At 40.6% G+C, this 18,209-nt stretch overlaps 1 protein-coding gene across 1 annotated transcript in view; it reads left to right on the plus strand.

The window, feature by feature from the left end:
- Positions 1 to 18,209, plus strand: part of PLXDC2 (plexin domain containing 2) — a 401,022-nt gene that overhangs the window by 160,516 nt on the left and 222,297 nt on the right. Inside the window, exon 3 of the mRNA XM_060095440.1 lies at positions 2,201 to 2,412. Within this exon, the coding sequence (XP_059951423.1) occupies positions 2,201 to 2,412 (212 nt within the window). The remainder of the gene's footprint in view (positions 1 to 2,200; positions 2,413 to 18,209) is intronic.

Below are 18,209 nucleotides of genomic sequence, written 5' to 3' on the forward strand. Positions count from 1 at the left end.
CCATACTTAATTGTGCATGGTCCTATCATTTTTGCTCCAAAGGGACTGTCTACAATTTATTCATTCATTCGGATAGTCAACAAACATTTATTGAGCATTATTCAATGTCCAGTGGGGACAACACCTTAAAAAAGAAAAATTTGGGCCTCCCTGGTGGCGCAAGTGGTTGAGAGTCCGCCTGCCGATGCAGGGGATACGGGTTCGTGCCCCGGTCTGGGAGGATCCCATATGCCGCGGAGCGGCTGGGCCTGTGAGCCATGGCCGCTGGGCCTGCGCGTCCGGAGCCTGCGCGTCCGGAGCCTGTGCTCCGCAACGGGGGAGGCCACAACAGTGAGAGGCCCGCATACCGCAAAAAAAAAAAAAAAAAAAAAAAAAGAAAAATTTTCGGGCCTTCCCTGGTGGTGCAGTGGTTAAGAATCTGCCAGCCAATGCAAGGGACACGGGTTTGAGCACTGGTCTGGGAAGATCCCACATGCTGCAGAGCAACTAAGCCCATGCACCACGACTACTGAGCCTGCACCCCAGAGCCACAACTATTGAACTCGCATGCCACAGCTACTGAAGCCCGCATGCCTAGAGCCCGTGTTCTGCAACAAGAGAAGCCATCGCAATGAGAAGCCCACGCACCTCAATGAAGACCCAATGCAGCCAAAACTAAATAAATTTATAACAAACAAACAAAAAAGAAACATTTTCTGTAAAATACTCATTAGACATACATATTGAACATTTACTGTGTGGAAGGTGGGAGGGGACCATGATCAACCGTCTATGTACCTGAGTTTTTTCCTAGCCTTACAACTAGCTATTCTGTGAATTGAGACAGTGCTACATTTTCTGGCTCTAGGGTTCCTTTCTGTGGAATTTTTGGCCATTTCCATCTCCATGACTCTTTTAAGCTCTAATATTCTACAAGCCCATGGAAAAGTCTAGATTGCCAACACTGTGGTAGTGCATCACTCTAGCCTGTATCCAATAAGGCTTTAGGCAGTGGCAGATCATTTAAATTCACAGTGAAATCAAAGAATAAACCCTCTAGAAGAATGATTAGCATCTTTCTGAGTTCAAAGGGAGATATTTTAGACCATTTGCATGTGATTAGTAGTGGAAGCCTTAACTTGGTTATTGGAGTTCTCAGTAACTGATTTAATGGTATTATAAGCTTCATTAAATACATTTTTGTTTCTTGGAAGGTTCTTGTATTGATGGGAACCTCACAGCTGTAATTAAATCACTGCTCTCTTAGCCCTTTTTGAACCCATATCCTGCCAGTTTTAAAGCCTGTCAATTCGTATCTTTTGGTAATAGTTGCCTAGAGGAGAACTGTTCTTGGTCAGACACTGAATTTCCCATACTTGTGGAACACCTTCCCCTGCTGACCCACTGAAATGAAAGACTAGGAGTAATGATTAAATCTAATTTTGCCTCCTGTAGTAGCAGAATGAGCTGGGTCAGCAAGGCCAGTCCCTGCAGATGGCTTTAAAATACCTTTGTGATTTGATCTCCTTGCCTTCCCATCCATTTCTCTAAGTGCCTATCACTGTCATCCTTTACCACCCTGACAAGATTCCAAGGTGAGAACAGCTCAAATGAACAAGAGCGTTTGTGATGCCTCCCGAGGCCGTGGCTTATTAAATGAGTTCGGCAATGAACCAAGTCTGACTTGTGAGCTACAAGGCAGGTTAGCACGTTTGCACAAAGGTCATTCCATGTATTATTTAACCCATTCAAATGCTCTGTTTTCTCTCTGCTGCCCAGCATAATTCACATGAAATAATATAAACTCACAAGTTATTAATGTCCGATTTGTGTTTTCAAATGTGCTGGGAATCATTTAGTTTCATTCCTTTGTTTGGATTGTAGTTTTTTTTCTCAGAACAACTAGAGAATGTTTATGAAGGGTGTGTGTGGAGGGCGGGCAAGGAAGGGAATAAAAGTGCATTACTTTAGGGCTGCACATGTTTTAGGGACTCTGCTGGATCTGCACATTAACCATTGTCACGACTTATCATGGTGTGTCCTAAAATTGCATTCTACTCAGAGATATTCATACCAACTCAAAAATATGACAGTTAAACAGATTTCATTGTTATGAGTTAGTTTCCTCTTCTTATGACGAGCAGAATATTTTTCTTCTCTATTAGAAAGCATGCAAATGATGCATAACAGGTGGTAAATCGTTATTTTTTTTTTCAAACAGATTGCCACTATCAGGTTGCTCAGGCCTTCCCACCAACAGAAGAGGAGGTGGAGGTGGATTCCCATGCATTCAGCCACCGGTGGAAAAGGCACTTGGATTCTCTCAAGGCGGTAGACTCAAACCGAGCCAGCCTGGGCCAAGACTCCCCAGAGCCCAGAGGCTTCACAGACCTGCTCCTGGATGACGGGCAGGACAACACCACCCAGATTGAGGTAGGTCAATAATCTGGGTAATTGAAATGGATTAATAAGTGTATTTCTTACAAGGCACCCAACTTCCACATATATATCAATATTTATAAGCTGTCCCTTCAGCTCAATCTGGAACTTTTGGACATTTTTGTAGAGAATCAATTTAATTCATTAATCAATAATTAATTTGTTAATATTCAGGAATTCAGTAAGTAATTATAATTATGTTAAATAAAATAAATAATAGCTAAGCCATTTAATCACCCACAAATGCACTTACTCAGGAAACAGACAAACATGGGCTTGCTGTGATGACGTCAGTGAGGAGACACAAAGGGAAATACAGTCCATCTCCTGCCTGCAAGGAGATGATTGTGTAACAGGGTCAGAAAGTCTAAACGCCATAACCAAGTCATCCCTATGCCATGTGGTAGGCACAAAAGTATATACAGGCCAGTGTGGCATAGGGGAGGGGGTGATCATCTGCTTGGGATTAGGGGATGGGCTTCTGTCAAAGAGGCCTAGGAGTGGGCATTTAGGCTCGGGCTCGGCAGATTGAGAGGAGCTCACCAGGTTGATAATTTGTCAATGGTAAAAGAGAAGGTTGCTGGCAGAACGAATTGCACCTGCAAAGGCTGAGTCTTAGAATGGCATGGCGTGATGAGGGGTCTTGCATGGTGACCAACTGTCCCAGTTTACCTGGGACTGAGGGGTTTCCTGGGACGTAGAACTTTCAGTGCTTAAAATGGGGCAGTTCTGGGCAAACTAATGGTTGGTCACTCTATTACTATACATAATTCTTTGTATAATTGGAGCCACAAATTGGAAAGAGAAGGATGGTTGGAGGTGGGTTTGGCGAGTAGGGAAGGCTGCTGAAGGCACATTCTAGGCAGATTTGGGGGTTGCCCAGAGGCCTCAAGGGTGGTATTGCGTTGCTTAAGTTTCCATAGTCCTTAGCATTGCAAATCCTAAAATATGATCTTGTTAGTATACTAGATATAACAGATACAAACAAATGAATCTTATGGAACTAAGCAAAAACCATTCAAATGAGAACAGAAGCTATTTATTCAGTTTGTTGTAGCAAGGGAGTGAGCCTCTATCACTTGCCTTTGGCAGAGACTCAAAAGCAGGCAGGGGAGTGGGAAAGTTTTTCAGTTAAAAAAAAGAGAAGGCTCCAGGTGTGCTCTGATTAGAGGTTGTTGGCATGGAGAAGCTGGAGGTAGGCTAGTCAGAAGCCGAGCATCTCATGTGATTGGGGAACATATATGGCTTTCTGTGGTTGGTCCAGAGTTGGGCATAGGGACAAAAAATAGAGAAACTATCAGTTATTAATCAAGTCCTGCCCCTTCTGGGCCGATTGCTGCCAGGATTGTGTTTTGGCTCCCTGGACTGGTTGCTCTAGAGGTTGGGGTCAGAGTTCTCTCGTTATCCATGGTCTGGACATTGTCCGTTTGTATATTCTCTCAATCTGAAGGTTTAGTTCCTACTATGTCCCAGGTAACAGGTTTCTATTTTAAAGAACCAGGCAGCATTCTTTTTACTGCCCTGAAATACTCATTATTTAGGAAAAGAACTCAACTTCATGAAACAGATATGACATAGTTCTGCAGATGGTATCAAGGCATCATTCTGTTCCCTCATGGCGAGAGGAATCTTCAGAACTGAAGCACAGGCCATTGGGATTCTGTTTATGTGAAAGCCCAAAGATTTTCAACACCCCTCTCCATCTCCTTAGTTAGTTTGTGACTCTGGTGGTCCCTGGCTGCCCCCGTCAGGCCCTTAACAGACAACAGAGGATGTGCCAGGAGCAGAAGTCATATAATATCTGTAAGAGGCTTTTCTGACTCCTGCAGAGTACCTGCTATTTTGGCAACAGTGTCGTGGTAACAACTCAGGGTAGGCAACACAATTCCTCCCTGGGCTGCTCTTTAGCCAGGGTGCAGCATAAAGAAAGGAGAGCTGAACAGAAGCAGAGATGTTTCCTCTTTGCCCAGAACTAGTAACCTATTGAGATTAAAGGGGGAGAACACAGACTCCTAGAACTCTGTGATCTCCATGCAGGATGCTGAATTTTTCTAATCATTTGTACAATAGAAAATCCTTTTGCTCAGGGATATATTAACACTCCTCAAAATATCAGTACAATTCTAATTGTTAGTATAGCCATGATTTTGTTATTCAGCCAGTTTTTCTCTTTTTCTACCTTAATAGAGGGAGACCATGTAATGTCAGAGATTTTGAATCAGTAAAAAGGAGGAAGGATGATGCAGGGAGCTATTCACTGAGCACTCACTTGGTGCTAAAACCTGCCAGGTGCTGTATGGTCATCATCTTGTCTGGTCCCTACATCAGCCTGCTGAGATTTGCATCCCAAGTTTCACTGGCTAATCTCAGTGATTAACATGAGGGTACTTTCAGATTTAGGTAGAGTATTTTTCCTAAGGTCTCTCATTAATGAGTAAAGGGCTGGCATTCAAACCCAGGACTGCCCAGCTCTCAAGATTTAGCCTTACTACTTGGCTTTGCTTCCTCTAATATAAGGAAAAATAAATGGCTGTTTGATTATGTAATGATTTTGGATAACTGTAGCAACTGAATATCGATAGAGTAACTTCGGGGTTTCAATCTGGCTGAAAGGGGACTCGTCTTGAAGCTACATTTCATAACAAGAGGACTGCTTTTATTTTGAGTTGATTTTTATGGGGTGCTGGGGATTGATGGAGGTTATTGGGGATCTAAAGTCCCATAAGTCACCCCTCGGCACCACCACTAGTTCTGGAAGCAAAAGCCTACATCTGAAACTTCTCTGTAAAGTTTATTTATCCTGGCCCTTGAAATAGTATTTTTGAAAACTGTTGCATCTCTTTTGGGGAAAATACTTTTGCCCGATTGAGTTAAATGGAAATAAGAAAGAAAGGAAGCAAATGGTTATAGAGTGATTGCTCTGTGCTGGGCATCGTGACAAGATCCTTCTTATGTTTTAGGAATAGCGTTTTGATTTATGTTGCTTAATACAAGCAATGAGCATGAACGACTGTGTATGCATTTACCTTTTAGAAGCTTCCAGAGTCGATGTCAGGAATCAGAATTATTTGGCCTGAGAGCCCTGATTGTAGCAGTGGCTATGAAAATAATTTGTATCCCAGTGAGACTTAAACCACCCAGAATGGCATTCCTGTGCATGTTCTCCCCAACTTCTGCCATTGTCTAGACTTTGTATCCCACTTTCACTGAACAAAGACAAAAACAAAAGACAATAGCATATTACTCTTTTGGCACAAATTCTCTCTGAAATAAACAAAAGCTGTTGTTTTCTTCACTTGGTACTTGACAGTATTTTTTCTGGCTCTGCACAAGAACAGATAATGGAGGGATTGTAAAACTTAGTATCCCAGTTAAAGAATCTTCCAGTTGAAGTTTCATTACTGTTGTCCTTGTTTTCTTTTTTTCATATTCTTTTCGTGAAGATATAAAGATGTTTTGAAACAGTTTATATTTCCTGATGAATAAGTGGGGACTCAACGTTTGGCAAGTGCCACTGTTGATCTGCATTTTATTTTACATGAGACCTTTATTCTTGTACTGCCTCTGTTCCTGTGGACGTATAACCACTTGGGCAAGTCAAAAGAAGAGTACTGGGCTTCCCTGGTGGCGCAGTGGTTGAGAGTCCGCCTGCCGATGCAGGGGACACGGGTTCGTGCCCCTATCCCGGAAGATCCCACATGCCGCGGAGCGGCTGGGCCCGCGAGCCATGGCCGCGGAGCCTGTGTGTCCGGAGCCTGTGCTCCGCAACGGGAGAGGCCACAGCAGTGAGAGGCCCGCGTACAGCAAAAAAAAAAAAAAAAAAAAAAGAGTACTTCCCCTGATTAGTAGTATTAAAAGCAGTCACTAGCATGCTTTTTGTAATTACTTTGGGAATATAAGGGCTTCAGGGACTTTCAGGTTAGATTGAAGTCCATTCATGACTTGGCCATGCTTGAGCAGCCTTCAGTGAATTCCATGACCCCAGGGACACGTGCATGGATGAGCAGCAGGTGAATCTCCACCTCGCTGCTGGCTGCCCTTTCGTTTTCTGGGCTGGAGCTCTTGCAACGTCAAGGGCGCCTTATGGGATGGAGAGGGACTGAGCAGTGTTTGGTGAGAATTATTGGTCTTCATAAAGCTCAGTTTCCTCAGCTTATTCCTGTGTAATGCTGTCGGTAACTTACAGTTCTTCAGTTTACAGAGATCAGTCCTTTCTAACACATGGAACGAAATGTGTGGGTTTTTCCCACTTTTTCACATGCAGTATTTGGAACTTCATATTCCCTCTCTTGGGACAATGAAAATGTTTCTAAAAAGGATTGTCAAGTGTGATTTTTATTTTTTTGGCTTCGATTCAAAAGTACCTGGATAACTTGAAGAAGGGAAGATTAAAAATAAGGTTTATGGATCATGTAAGTGTAGCTCCGTGATCCAAACTGACTCAGACATTGTGAGCTAGACCAGCACCTCTCCGGTGATGCAGATGTGGCTAAACTACAGGCCACACTTTGCATTGCAAGGAGTTAGAGCACAGAGCAGATTTAGCTATTAGTTTTGAGGATATAGATTTATGAAAAATCTTAGATTAAATTGCAGTGCCTACCAGCAACATATCTTGTGGATTTCTCATTCTTGTACCAAATAAAAATTGCAGACATATCTAACAATTGTATCACCTATGATCGCATTAAAGTTCATATCTGAGGAAAGTACAGTGGAAAATGGTTAGCAAATATGTGCAATAGAAGTAGCTAAAAGCTACAGATCCACTGTGTTTCCACTAAATGCGTATGTAAGAACTTTTTTTTGATCATCTGCTGCGGCACACTGCCAGTTGTATCTGTATCATATTGTCACAAATTCTATAATATATTTCTTTAAAAAGCTATCAGTTGCCAATTACTGCACACAGGTTATTGTGTGTGTTCTAATATTTTATTGCAGTTCATAACTAGGTATTCTATTTGACAGGAAAGAAGTCACTGGAAAATCCTTAATCTAAAAGAGAATGCTGTTACTTTGTGATATTTTACAAAGCAAAGGCAAATTTCATAATGTCCCATGTGGGCTTAATCTCCATGGTATGTTTGCAGTACAGAGAATACATCAGAACATTCTTAGATAATGAAATCCTACCGCTCATGTGTCTCAAGCATAGATATGCTTTCTCAATTTCAGAGATCTGACAATAACAGTACTGAATATAAATATAGGGTAGTAATAAGACACATCATCCCATTTCACAGAAATAATGAAAATTTGCAGAATACTGCTGTGCTGATTCTTTCTTCAGGCCACTGTTCTACTCAGTGAACTCATGGAAGACAGTACTTACAGATGAGAAGAATGTGATAATGCAGATTTGTGACATTTTTCAAAAGAAAAAAAGTACCACCTGATACTGAACAGTTCTTTTAGTATATTTATTATGAATGTAAAAGCTGGTGTAGATTTTTTTAATGAAGCATTTCCATCTTAGGGGAATCTTAAACTTTCAGAGGCATCCATCTGTGGTTGCAGAATCAGAAAGCTGTGCAAAGGGAAGACTCAGATAATCCTGAGGAAACACACTTATTTGACTCAAATGAATCGAAATTTCCTAAATGCATGTAAGTGTCAGATTGCTTTCCACAAAATATGAGAAGGAAAGCATTGTGAGAACATGGGATTAAAAAGGAGCAGAAATACTGCATAAGTTAATCAGCACCCAGAGGAAGACCCTTATTCTATAGAGAGCCAGGATTAAGGAAGAGAGACAAGGTGTCATCTGAACCACGTCTTGGAGAGAGAGTTAGAAGGTAGCCAGGTATCAAGGTATTTCTAGCCAGAGAGTTTTGCACTGGTAAGCGGGGCAAGATTTTTAAACTCCCTTATGTGTCTTAGTCCGTTCAGGCTGCTATAACAAAAATACCATAGACTGGGTGGCTTAAACAACAAATTTATTTCTCACAGTTCTGTAGGCTGGGAGTCCAAAATCAAAGAGCTGGCAGATTTGGTGTCTGATGAGACCCCACTTTCTGGTTCATAGGGGGCTGTCTTTCTGCTGTGTCCTCCCATGGCTCAAGGAGCTAGAAAGCTCTCTAGGGATCTCATTTGTAAGGACACTAACCCCACTGATGAAGGCTCTACCCTCATAAGCTAATCACTTTCTAAAGGTCCCACCTCCTAGTACCATCACATTGGGGGGTTAGGTATCAACATGTGAATTTTGGAGAGACACAAATGTTCAGTTCCTAATGCTATGTTAAGGTGTTTGGGATTTATGAGGAAGGAACTTGGAAGCTACTGAGTATTTTAAATAGAGAAAGGCAAGATTGTATTGGTGCCCCCAAAATGAGTGAGGAGTGGATCCGAAAGCCCAAATCTAAGGGGTGGAAAGATGAAATAAATTTAGATGAGGATTATTGTGAGCTAAGATGAGACAGCAGCTAGAGGAATGCTATTGATGAGCATATGAATTGCAGGAATATTTAGATTTCTAATCGATAAATTACATTAACCACGATGACTGACGTTTGACCCAAGCTTCTGGTGCTTGCTTGATTCTGAGGGTCAGTTGCAGATCCTGGTCATTTCCTTCCCTGGCAGTGGGCTGCTACAACCTTGACAAGCACCCATCTCATATGGGTTGGGAATTGGCCTCATCTCTTCAACTCTGTATTGCCAAAGGTTGTATGTGAACTGACAACAAAATCTGTTTCAACTTCTTTTGTTTTGGAAATTGGAAAAACACATAGTTTCAAACTTATGATTTAATGCCATTCATTTGCTTTTAGAATATTGATGATGACTTTTAGTTTTCAAAGAAGAAAATCCACTGAAAATAGTAAATCAGGCAGAAATTATCTGCAATTATTGCTCACCCTCTAAAAAGATAATGAGGATTAAAATAGAGTATCATATATCTTGCTCAATTACAGATTATTCTTAGCTTGACATGTCAGCTCTTTATTGGAGCAAAATGAAAAAAGATCTATAACTGTACTTCAAAGAGTTCCATAAAGAATAACTGAATTATCTCTATGATGCTTCACTGTTAGTTAATTGAATTTACTTATGGTAAGAGCATGGAAATAGTCTTTGGAATGATAAATACATTTACAATTGTAAAATTATTAAGTGTGTTAGTCATATAATTTATTTTTAGAACAAGAATTATATTTTAGAGTAATATTCTTGCATTCTCCATATACAAAGAGAGGTCCTCCCCTCAACAGGACCCTGAGATTAATTATAAGAATCTGGCATTGAGTTTTTCCTACATCAATTTCCTAGCCCTTCTTGAGGACTGCGTCATGTCCTCTGCCTTTCTTTGCATTAATTAGGGCAGTGATAAGGAACTTCTAATGTAAGGAATGCCAGGTTAACCAGTAGAATTTCTACTTTGTCATCTTGCAATCTTATTTTTCTTCTTTCCCCAGGCTAACTTCCAACAGGACATTTAAAATACACTTTCATGAAAATTATTATTTTCAGTATCAAAATTATAGTACTGTTTAGTGTTAATAGGTCTAGATCTTTATCTAATTGATTTTTTAAAATCCTGCTGAAGAACCAGGCTAATTGTTTGCTAGTCCAGAATGCGTCCAGTCTTTGCACATTGAGGAAAGGGCTCAGGGTGAAGGATGGGCTGGAACTCAGGAGCAAAAAAGCCAGCAGAGGCTTCCCTTTTGTTTCCAAAAGAAAACAAAACAAAAAAAGCCAGCAGGTGCTCGAGTCCTCTGTTCTCCTGGCAGCTCATGGATGTGTCCCCCAGTGGACAGTGGTCCACGCAGGGCTGTGTCCTGTTTGCTTCTCCTCTTTATTGGACAAGTCTGAGAGGAGCATTGCACAGGGGAAATACATACCCAAGGTCAAGCACCAAGCAGCCCAGGCTGACCTGCCGGCAGTTTTGGAAGTGCCAGCACTTGGGTTGGGGTGCTAGATTCCATGGAATGTTGAGTTCAGTCTCAGTCTTCTCCTTGCTAGGTGCATAGCTTATCTTCTTAGCTATCTAGCTTCTGGGCAACAGAGAGATAGTTTTGGGGGTCATTCACTGGACAGTCCCGTTCTATATTAATGGATTATGCCTTAAGGACTAGTCTTTTTTTTTTTTGCGCTACGCGGGCCTCTCACTGTTGTGGCCTCTCCCGTTGCGGAGCACAAGCTCCGGACGCGCAGGCTCAGGGGCCATGGCTCACGGGCCCAGCCGCTCTGCGGCATGTGGGATCTTCCCGGACCGGGGCACGAACCCGTGTCCCCTGCATCGGCAGGCGGACTCTCAACCACTGCGCCACCAGGGAAGCCCAAGGACTAGTCTTTTATCTGATATTTTCAGAATCAGAAACAGAATAATAAAGTGATTGTAGCTCAAAGACTAAATAAGTCTGAGTTGGTACAGTCATGCCAATAATATGATTTTTATTACTACATCTGGAGAAGTATCAGGGCCACTCCTTATTCCCGTGAAGATTTGTCACATAATGAATCTGCCAGCCCCTATGATGTGAACTTACTTAATTTTAGAAATACTAACACCAACTGAGTACACTAAATCCCACCAAGTCTTTGCCATTTATTTTATCTAACAAATTAATGTGCACTCTACAACTTAGTACCAATGTTTTGGAAAAATTAAGACTAGGACTCTGATAAACAATGATTATCTGTAATTTTGTGTGGCACCCAGAAGTTTCTATGGACCTTTGTCAAAGATGTCTCATGTGTCTTTGCCAAATACTGTGACTTCTATGGAAACATTATTAGGTCTACACATAGGTGGGCCATTACATATATAGGAGGTGTTTAAAAATTCCTGATGATTTAAACTTACAGTATGAAAAAAGTATACTTTTATTCTTAAGCAATGATGTATAATATATTTTGCTAAGTGTTCAGGGGACTTTTATCTCATCTTATATTTCTGAAGCAGTTTTAAGGTAGATAAGGTCTCTTTATAACAAAGCATGCATATGCATATTCATATTCTTTGCTTTTGCATTTGTGATAAATTTGCTAATGTGCCACCCTGTACTCTATTAAGGAAGGTATCAAATAGTCAAAGGTCCTTTTGAGAAGGGGTGGCTAACATTCGGGATGAACAGAGACTGCCTTAATTTTCTTTTTGTGTATCCCTGAAAGAAAACCTTTCTGTTCGTGTCCCAGCAATGCATAGATGTCTGAATCTGTCTAGAAACAAGAGAAGAATTGAACTTTGCAGCCCTTGGGAACAGTTGTTTTGAGCTATTTTCTGTATGGTATTTACAGCCTGAGCTAATAAATTGAAATAATAGTGTGGAATCCATGGCACTGAATTGAATGAATGGATTAAATACTGCTGAAACTATTTCTCTTTTACAAGTAATTTCTAGCTCTTTTTGTGAACTTCATATATTTACACAATCTTTAGCTTAAAAAGCAAAGCTATGGAAAACACTAACATTCACCTTTTAGACAACATCTCTATCAATCATCTATCTATCTATATTATTTTGCATTCACAGTGCTGATCCCACTTGTCACCAAAGGAATTTGAAAGGAAAACTTGCAAAGCAAATTTCTTACTGTTTAAGTTAAACATTTCATTTAGTCACAGCACCTTTTATTAAAGAAGTCTTTTAGGTAAATACTTCCAAAACTAAAAATATTTCGTCTTGTGATAGGATTTTCCACTTAAATATAACACTGCCTAACTTTTTAAGGTTTCATGAATTCTATTCTGGAAATTTTTATAATTTTCAAAGATGAATGTCATGATTTATGATTGTCAGATTTTTTTCTCTAAGGACAGTTTAGGTCATAATACTGTCCAATTTTCTTAGGTTATAGTGCTTTGCACAGTGTTCATATTTGAATGCAGATCTTTACTTGCTCTCTCAGTAGAGCAGAAGGTGATTTAAAATTTCATTTTTGAAAACATTTACAGGGGACACTAACAAACCTTTCCAAGAAACTCAAAACAGTTAATTTGTTCGTTGTAAATAGTGTTGTAGAGTGATCTGTTATCTTAAAAATCAAGTATAAACAATCAGTTTTCTCTTTCTTAAATACCAACTGAACAAAGAATGACTTGTCATCTTTCTCTGTCCATTGAGGAATCAGATATCTCTTTATTATTTTTACAAGTGAATGGGATTAATCTTTACCAGAACAGAAGGATGTCATATTCAAATGGGAAGGTGCCATTCAAAGAGCAAGAAAACAACTTTATGAATAAATACAGAAATGTGCCAGGCCAAAATAATCAGTATTCATTAGAAATTTTTCTCACATTACTAATTGGACCTAGTGATAAAAAAATTATCTTCTAAAGGTAAACTAAAATTTTAGACAAATCTTTGTATTTTCACTGTCCCTTAAAAACTCTGTGGAAAGTAATATTTTCCACCATAAACCTAAGGAAATAAAATAATCAGTACATTCAGAAGCCCCCCTTCTTTGCCCCTGCCAACAGCCCATCCAACGTGGCTCTATTTAGGCAGAAGACTTTAGAAAGAAAGCAGCTGCAATTCAATTACTTACTGGTCCACAAAGAACTTAAATAGAAATCAAAATCACTTTTGCCATGACGGTTAAAATGTTATTTTGCCTCATCGAATAGGTTTGCTATGGTCTGAGCATATTTCAAATGTATATGACATGCTTTATTCAGGCAGTTTAGTCACTGAACAATCATAACTGCCACTTCAAGGATTTTTTTTTAAATTTTGCTTTGTAAAGGTGCATTTCTTACTTTGTTATTAAAAGGAGAATGGTTGACATTTTCTGCGTTTAAATCATTTGCATAAAAGGACAAAAGAAAAAAAAGCTCTACGTTTTTATCTCCTTAAGAAAAATGTTTAAACATCTTCAAAGGGAATTTTTTTTTTTCCAGCTGGTGATCACTTGTGAATGCAAATTAGAGTAAGGGGTAAATGACTGTGAGACTGTTCCTCCTGATTGTCTATTGACTCTTTAAGTGTTGGTAATAAAGAACGTGGTAAGAGAAAATGATTTCCAACTTTGAAACAGTCCCTGAAACCAAGCAAGGAGCGGGTTGGCATAACAGAAGCAGAATCTGGGACAAACATTAATTTTCTCACTTTGTCCCTTCTTTTTCTAGCAGTGCTTTCCACCAGTGATCTCCCATCTGCCCAGGAGCCTCCATACCAATGTATCATTGTCTTCCTTTGGGCTGCAGTTGCAAAATTAAAAACCAAAGAACTTGGCATTGTAGGTGGTGGTTTTAAAAATCTTTATGTGTAGGCAAGGTTGCTATAAACTATAGGTATTTTTCAAAGCCTATAAATAGAAATTTTAGTGATTTGTAAATGTATGTTTGTGTGTGTATGTTTTGTGTATGTGTGTGTGTGCACATACATGTGTGTACATTATTCCTAATCACTGTAAATAAAAATTACCTCCGTGGGGGAAAATAAACGGTGGCTGGATAGCCCCTTTTACCGTACACTTAGACACTTATTTCTCTGAGCAAAAACCAGTATTTTTTTTTCATGGAGGCAATAAAAATTAAACAGCTACCTGGAGGACTGGCCAAGACTCCCTTTTGCTTCAGTGAATGCCTTAAGCTTTAAATATGTTCTTTAGATTATTGTTCTGGAAGGTAAGGATGAGACACAATGAAGGAAATCAAAGCATAATGGACTTTTTGAAATAATGAGGATCAAGGGAATTGCCTGGTGGTCGACTGGTTAGGATTTCTTGCTTCCACTACAAGGGGCACAGGCTCGATCCCTGGTCGGGGAACTAAGATCCTGCAAGCTGCTCGGCGCTCTCGAAAGAAAAAAAAAGAGGATCAGACATTATGAAAACTGGAAAGGAGATGCGACCGTGGACCCAAGATTATGGGGCAGCTGAAATGAGATTCCCCAATTCTCTCTGCCTTAACTGTGCCCTTTTTAGCACATGCACACAAAACCCTTGTTCACCTGGCTCTGTTTCAATCTCGGTGGCCCCTCTTCTCCCTTACGGGCAAGTTTGCCATTTCATTCAACCAAGTATTTCTCTTGACTAGAAGCTCATGTTACCACTAACAACCTGTGTAGTCTGAAATCATTATCCTGTGTCTCCATTCCTACAAGGCCACGTGAGAAATATATGGTAGATTCTCTTCTAGAATAAGTGAAAGGGCCTCTCTATTTAAAGCAGGGTTTGGCAAGTGAAACTCCATGGATATCACTCCAAACCATATTGCCAAGAAATGACCAGACTATTTCAAAAGACCCAGTCTAGGGAAATGTAACTCAGATTACAGCCTCCATGAGGGATGAAACAGTGCTGGATCTTTTGTTGATGTTCATAAAGCATTCATTGATTTGAAGTAAAATTTTCTGGATGCAGGGAGAATAGTATTTAACTGAGGGTTAGACATAAAACCCAGAAAGCATAGGGAGACTTGACTTCCTTTTTGACCAAGAAAACCAAGATTCACTTGTGGCTAGGACTGTAAGTAAAATAGAATGTGACAAGGACTAGAACTAGATTACCAACAAAAGCCTGATGTTTTTGTTGGCTGTTTCCACATTCAAATGAGTAGTGACGCGGGGTATGTGATTATAGCTTGTCCACTGGGATTCTTTGTACGGCAGTAAATTTGTCTTCACACTCAAATGACCTGAATACCATTTTCTTCTGCAAAAGAAGAGATGAAGGATGAGGGAAAGTAAGATGGTTACCGAGAAAGTGTCCCATGGTCACGGTGTAGAAACCCTTTTCCCCGGGTGCAGGAACAGTGATGCCTCTTCAGTGCCTATCTGGAAACCAGGCTTGTTTCCACTGGAGTCCCCTATCTACTTGTGCTGATTGAAGCTCATGCTCCTGCGCAAATTTGCTCCCCTACCCCCTCTAAACTGTATTTTTGAAGAGTTATATTTGAAGCTGTCACATACAAAATAGTAGTAAGGGGCTTCCCTGGTGGCGCAGTGGTTGAGAGTCCGCCTGCCGATGCAGGGGACACGGGTTCGTGCCCCGGTCTGGGAGGATCCCACATGCCACGGAGCGGCTGGGCCCGTGAGCCATGGCCGCTGAGCCTGCGTGTCCGGAGCCTGTGCTCCGCAACGGGAGAGGCCCCAACAGTGAGAGGCCCGCGTACCGCAAACAAAACAAAACAATAGAAAACAGTAGTAAGAGGCGGCAGCAGCACTGGTGTCAGCGGCGTGACCCTTTGTAGCCTTCTGGAGCAGATCAGTGAAGCCACCACACTTTGCAAAGGCAAGCGTGCACCTGCAGGAAAAGTATCCCCTTGGCTTTAGTAAGCTGCTGCTGCTGCTGCTCTTACTTCAGTCACTTTGCTTCTGCTGGGGCTGTTTTTATCCATTTCGCTGCCTTTCTTTCTGCTTCCCCTCTCAGGCAGCCATAAATTGAGATGCCGCAAAAGCACACACGCCTGGGGACAGAGGCAAAGAGACAGAGACAAAGAACAAAGAAGCACCTGACTGAGTTCTATCCCTTCCAGTGATAATAGAAAACCTGAAACCACTGCTGTGAATCTTAAGCCACCTGCCTTGGGTGCTAATTGGGCTTTCTCAGGTGACAGCAGGCATTATAGTGCTTCTAGATGAGCAGGGGCCATTGGGCATCTAGGTAGAAAAGGGGGTGGGTAAGGCTCATCAAAACACTTGACCCTTCCAGGGTTGTGCACCCACTTACTCCTTAATGAATCATCCATGGCTCCAGGCTTCCTTTAATAGAGTAATCCATGCGTTAACCTCCTGGGATTATTTTAAGGGAATCAGGAGAGACCTATTTCCAAGTTCCCCTGTGATGTGATCAAGCTGGAATTTCTCTCCCCATTTTCTTGATGGATTATATATCTGCCTACTTCTAACACGAAGTAATTGAATTCCGTTTTTTGAAATGGCTGTGTTCACCATTGTTTTGGATTGATTACTCGCTTTCACTTTACATAGGCTTTCTCCAAACCGAATTCCATCAAGTACATTAGGTTTCCCCTTTCTAAATTACTAGTGCAGTCCAAATTTGTTGTCTTGACATCTTACTACAGTTGCCTTGATTGGGTTCTGAGTGATCTGAAACTCTTCAGTCCCATATTTAAAGACAATCATTGGATTTACATTTGGTTGGTAAATTTGAGCCCTTGGGGTCATGGTGGCAATAGTCCAAAAAAGTTAAAAAAAAAAAAAGATATCATCACATGCGGCATGATTTACTGCAAGGGACTTTCTTCCTAGATATAGGGGAATGATGGGGCATGGGGACCATGGCAGCTGCTCCCCAGCTGCAGCAGAGTGGGGCCATGTGTGAATTTGGGCACATGATGCCACATCTCCTAGTTTCTCAAGAGATATCCAAACACTTAAAAGTTGTTTGTTCATTCTTTTTTTTTTTCCTTAATCACACGTGGACCAACACAGTGATGGTAAAATAAAATGTCCATAGGTTCATGTATCTAATGGCCACCAGATGCTATTGCCACTATATACAAAACAAATAACTAATTACATTCTTAATTAATATAAACTTACTAGGTCATCTTCCAAAGGGCCATCTTATTTCCAAGTTCTGAGAGGCACCTCACTGTTGCCTTCATGTCTACCCCAGAGGAAGCATACTACGTGTTGAGTTGAATTCAATCCAATATAATCTGATTCTTGGAGATATATTCTAGATCTCTTCTGTCCTACTTTTCTTCTGTACTTATTTTATGTAAGTACAGTCCTGGTGGACTACTTCCTCTTGCATCCCTTGTAAACATGATACTGAAAACAAGAAGTGAAAGATGGTTTTAAAGGTCTCACCTTCACTGGTTATTTTGAAGAATGTTTCTAAGATTATTTTCTGTTCTGAAATATTACAGTGTATGAAATTGGAGTCATGAGAAATATACTGTTTGGTTATGATTGATTCAATATTCCAAGTTTTCAAAAGTATTTAGACATAATGAGAAAAACTTATATATTCAATTAATTACATATAAATATTATAATTTAAACAATGACATTTCTTCAAGTAATCATCTTCTTTTGTTTTTCCTGGAAGACTGGAACATCTTAGACTTACCAGTGAGATGAATTGAGAAAGTCAAAGTGATTTGAAACATTGGCAATACATTCAACCGTTAATAAGACAGAAGTGTGCTCTGGTCTGTATCTATAACTAGCTTGCTAAAAAATTAAATAAATAACAAATGGATTAAACTGTATGATCATTCAGTAGTATTGCATATGTATAAAATAACCACAGCATTTCTAATTTGCAGATAGATTTGAAGGAAAAAGAGAAAGAAAATCAAATAACTGGGGAAGGGGGGACTTTTAGTGTGAGACTTTGCATTTGTTTTCAATTTTGTAGCAGTTGCAACAGATATAAGTGGCATCTTACACAAAACACTTTAGAGGTATGATGGAGTAGCTGGGTTCAGCCTAGATTACTGGCAGAGCCAGGACAAGGGCTCGCAACCCCTGTTTCTGGCTCCTGATGCCAGCCAACCCCTCCCCACGCACCACCATGCTGCAGCTCTTTCTCTTGATCCCTGGTAACTGATACCTGGTGCTATGAACTGAATTGTACCCCCTCCCCCAAGTCGTATGTTGAAGCCCTAATCCCCAGTCTGACTGTATTTGAAGATAGGGCTTTTAGGAGGTAATTAAGGTTAAATGGATTCATAAGAGTGGGGTCCTAATCTGATAAAATTGGTGGTCTTATGAGAAGAGCAAGAGGGACAGAGCTCTTTCTCCACATGTACACATTGAGGAAAGGCAAGCCGGTGTGAGAACACAGTGAGAAGGCAGCTGTTTCCAAGTCAGGAAGAGGGTTCTAACCAGTATATGCCCAGACTGGCACCCTAATCTCAG

The sequence above is a fragment of the Mesoplodon densirostris genome, chromosome 4 (genome assembly GCF_025265405.1).
Source record: "Mesoplodon densirostris isolate mMesDen1 chromosome 4, mMesDen1 primary haplotype, whole genome shotgun sequence".
Lineage (NCBI taxonomy): Eukaryota > Metazoa > Chordata > Mammalia > Artiodactyla > Ziphiidae > Mesoplodon > Mesoplodon densirostris.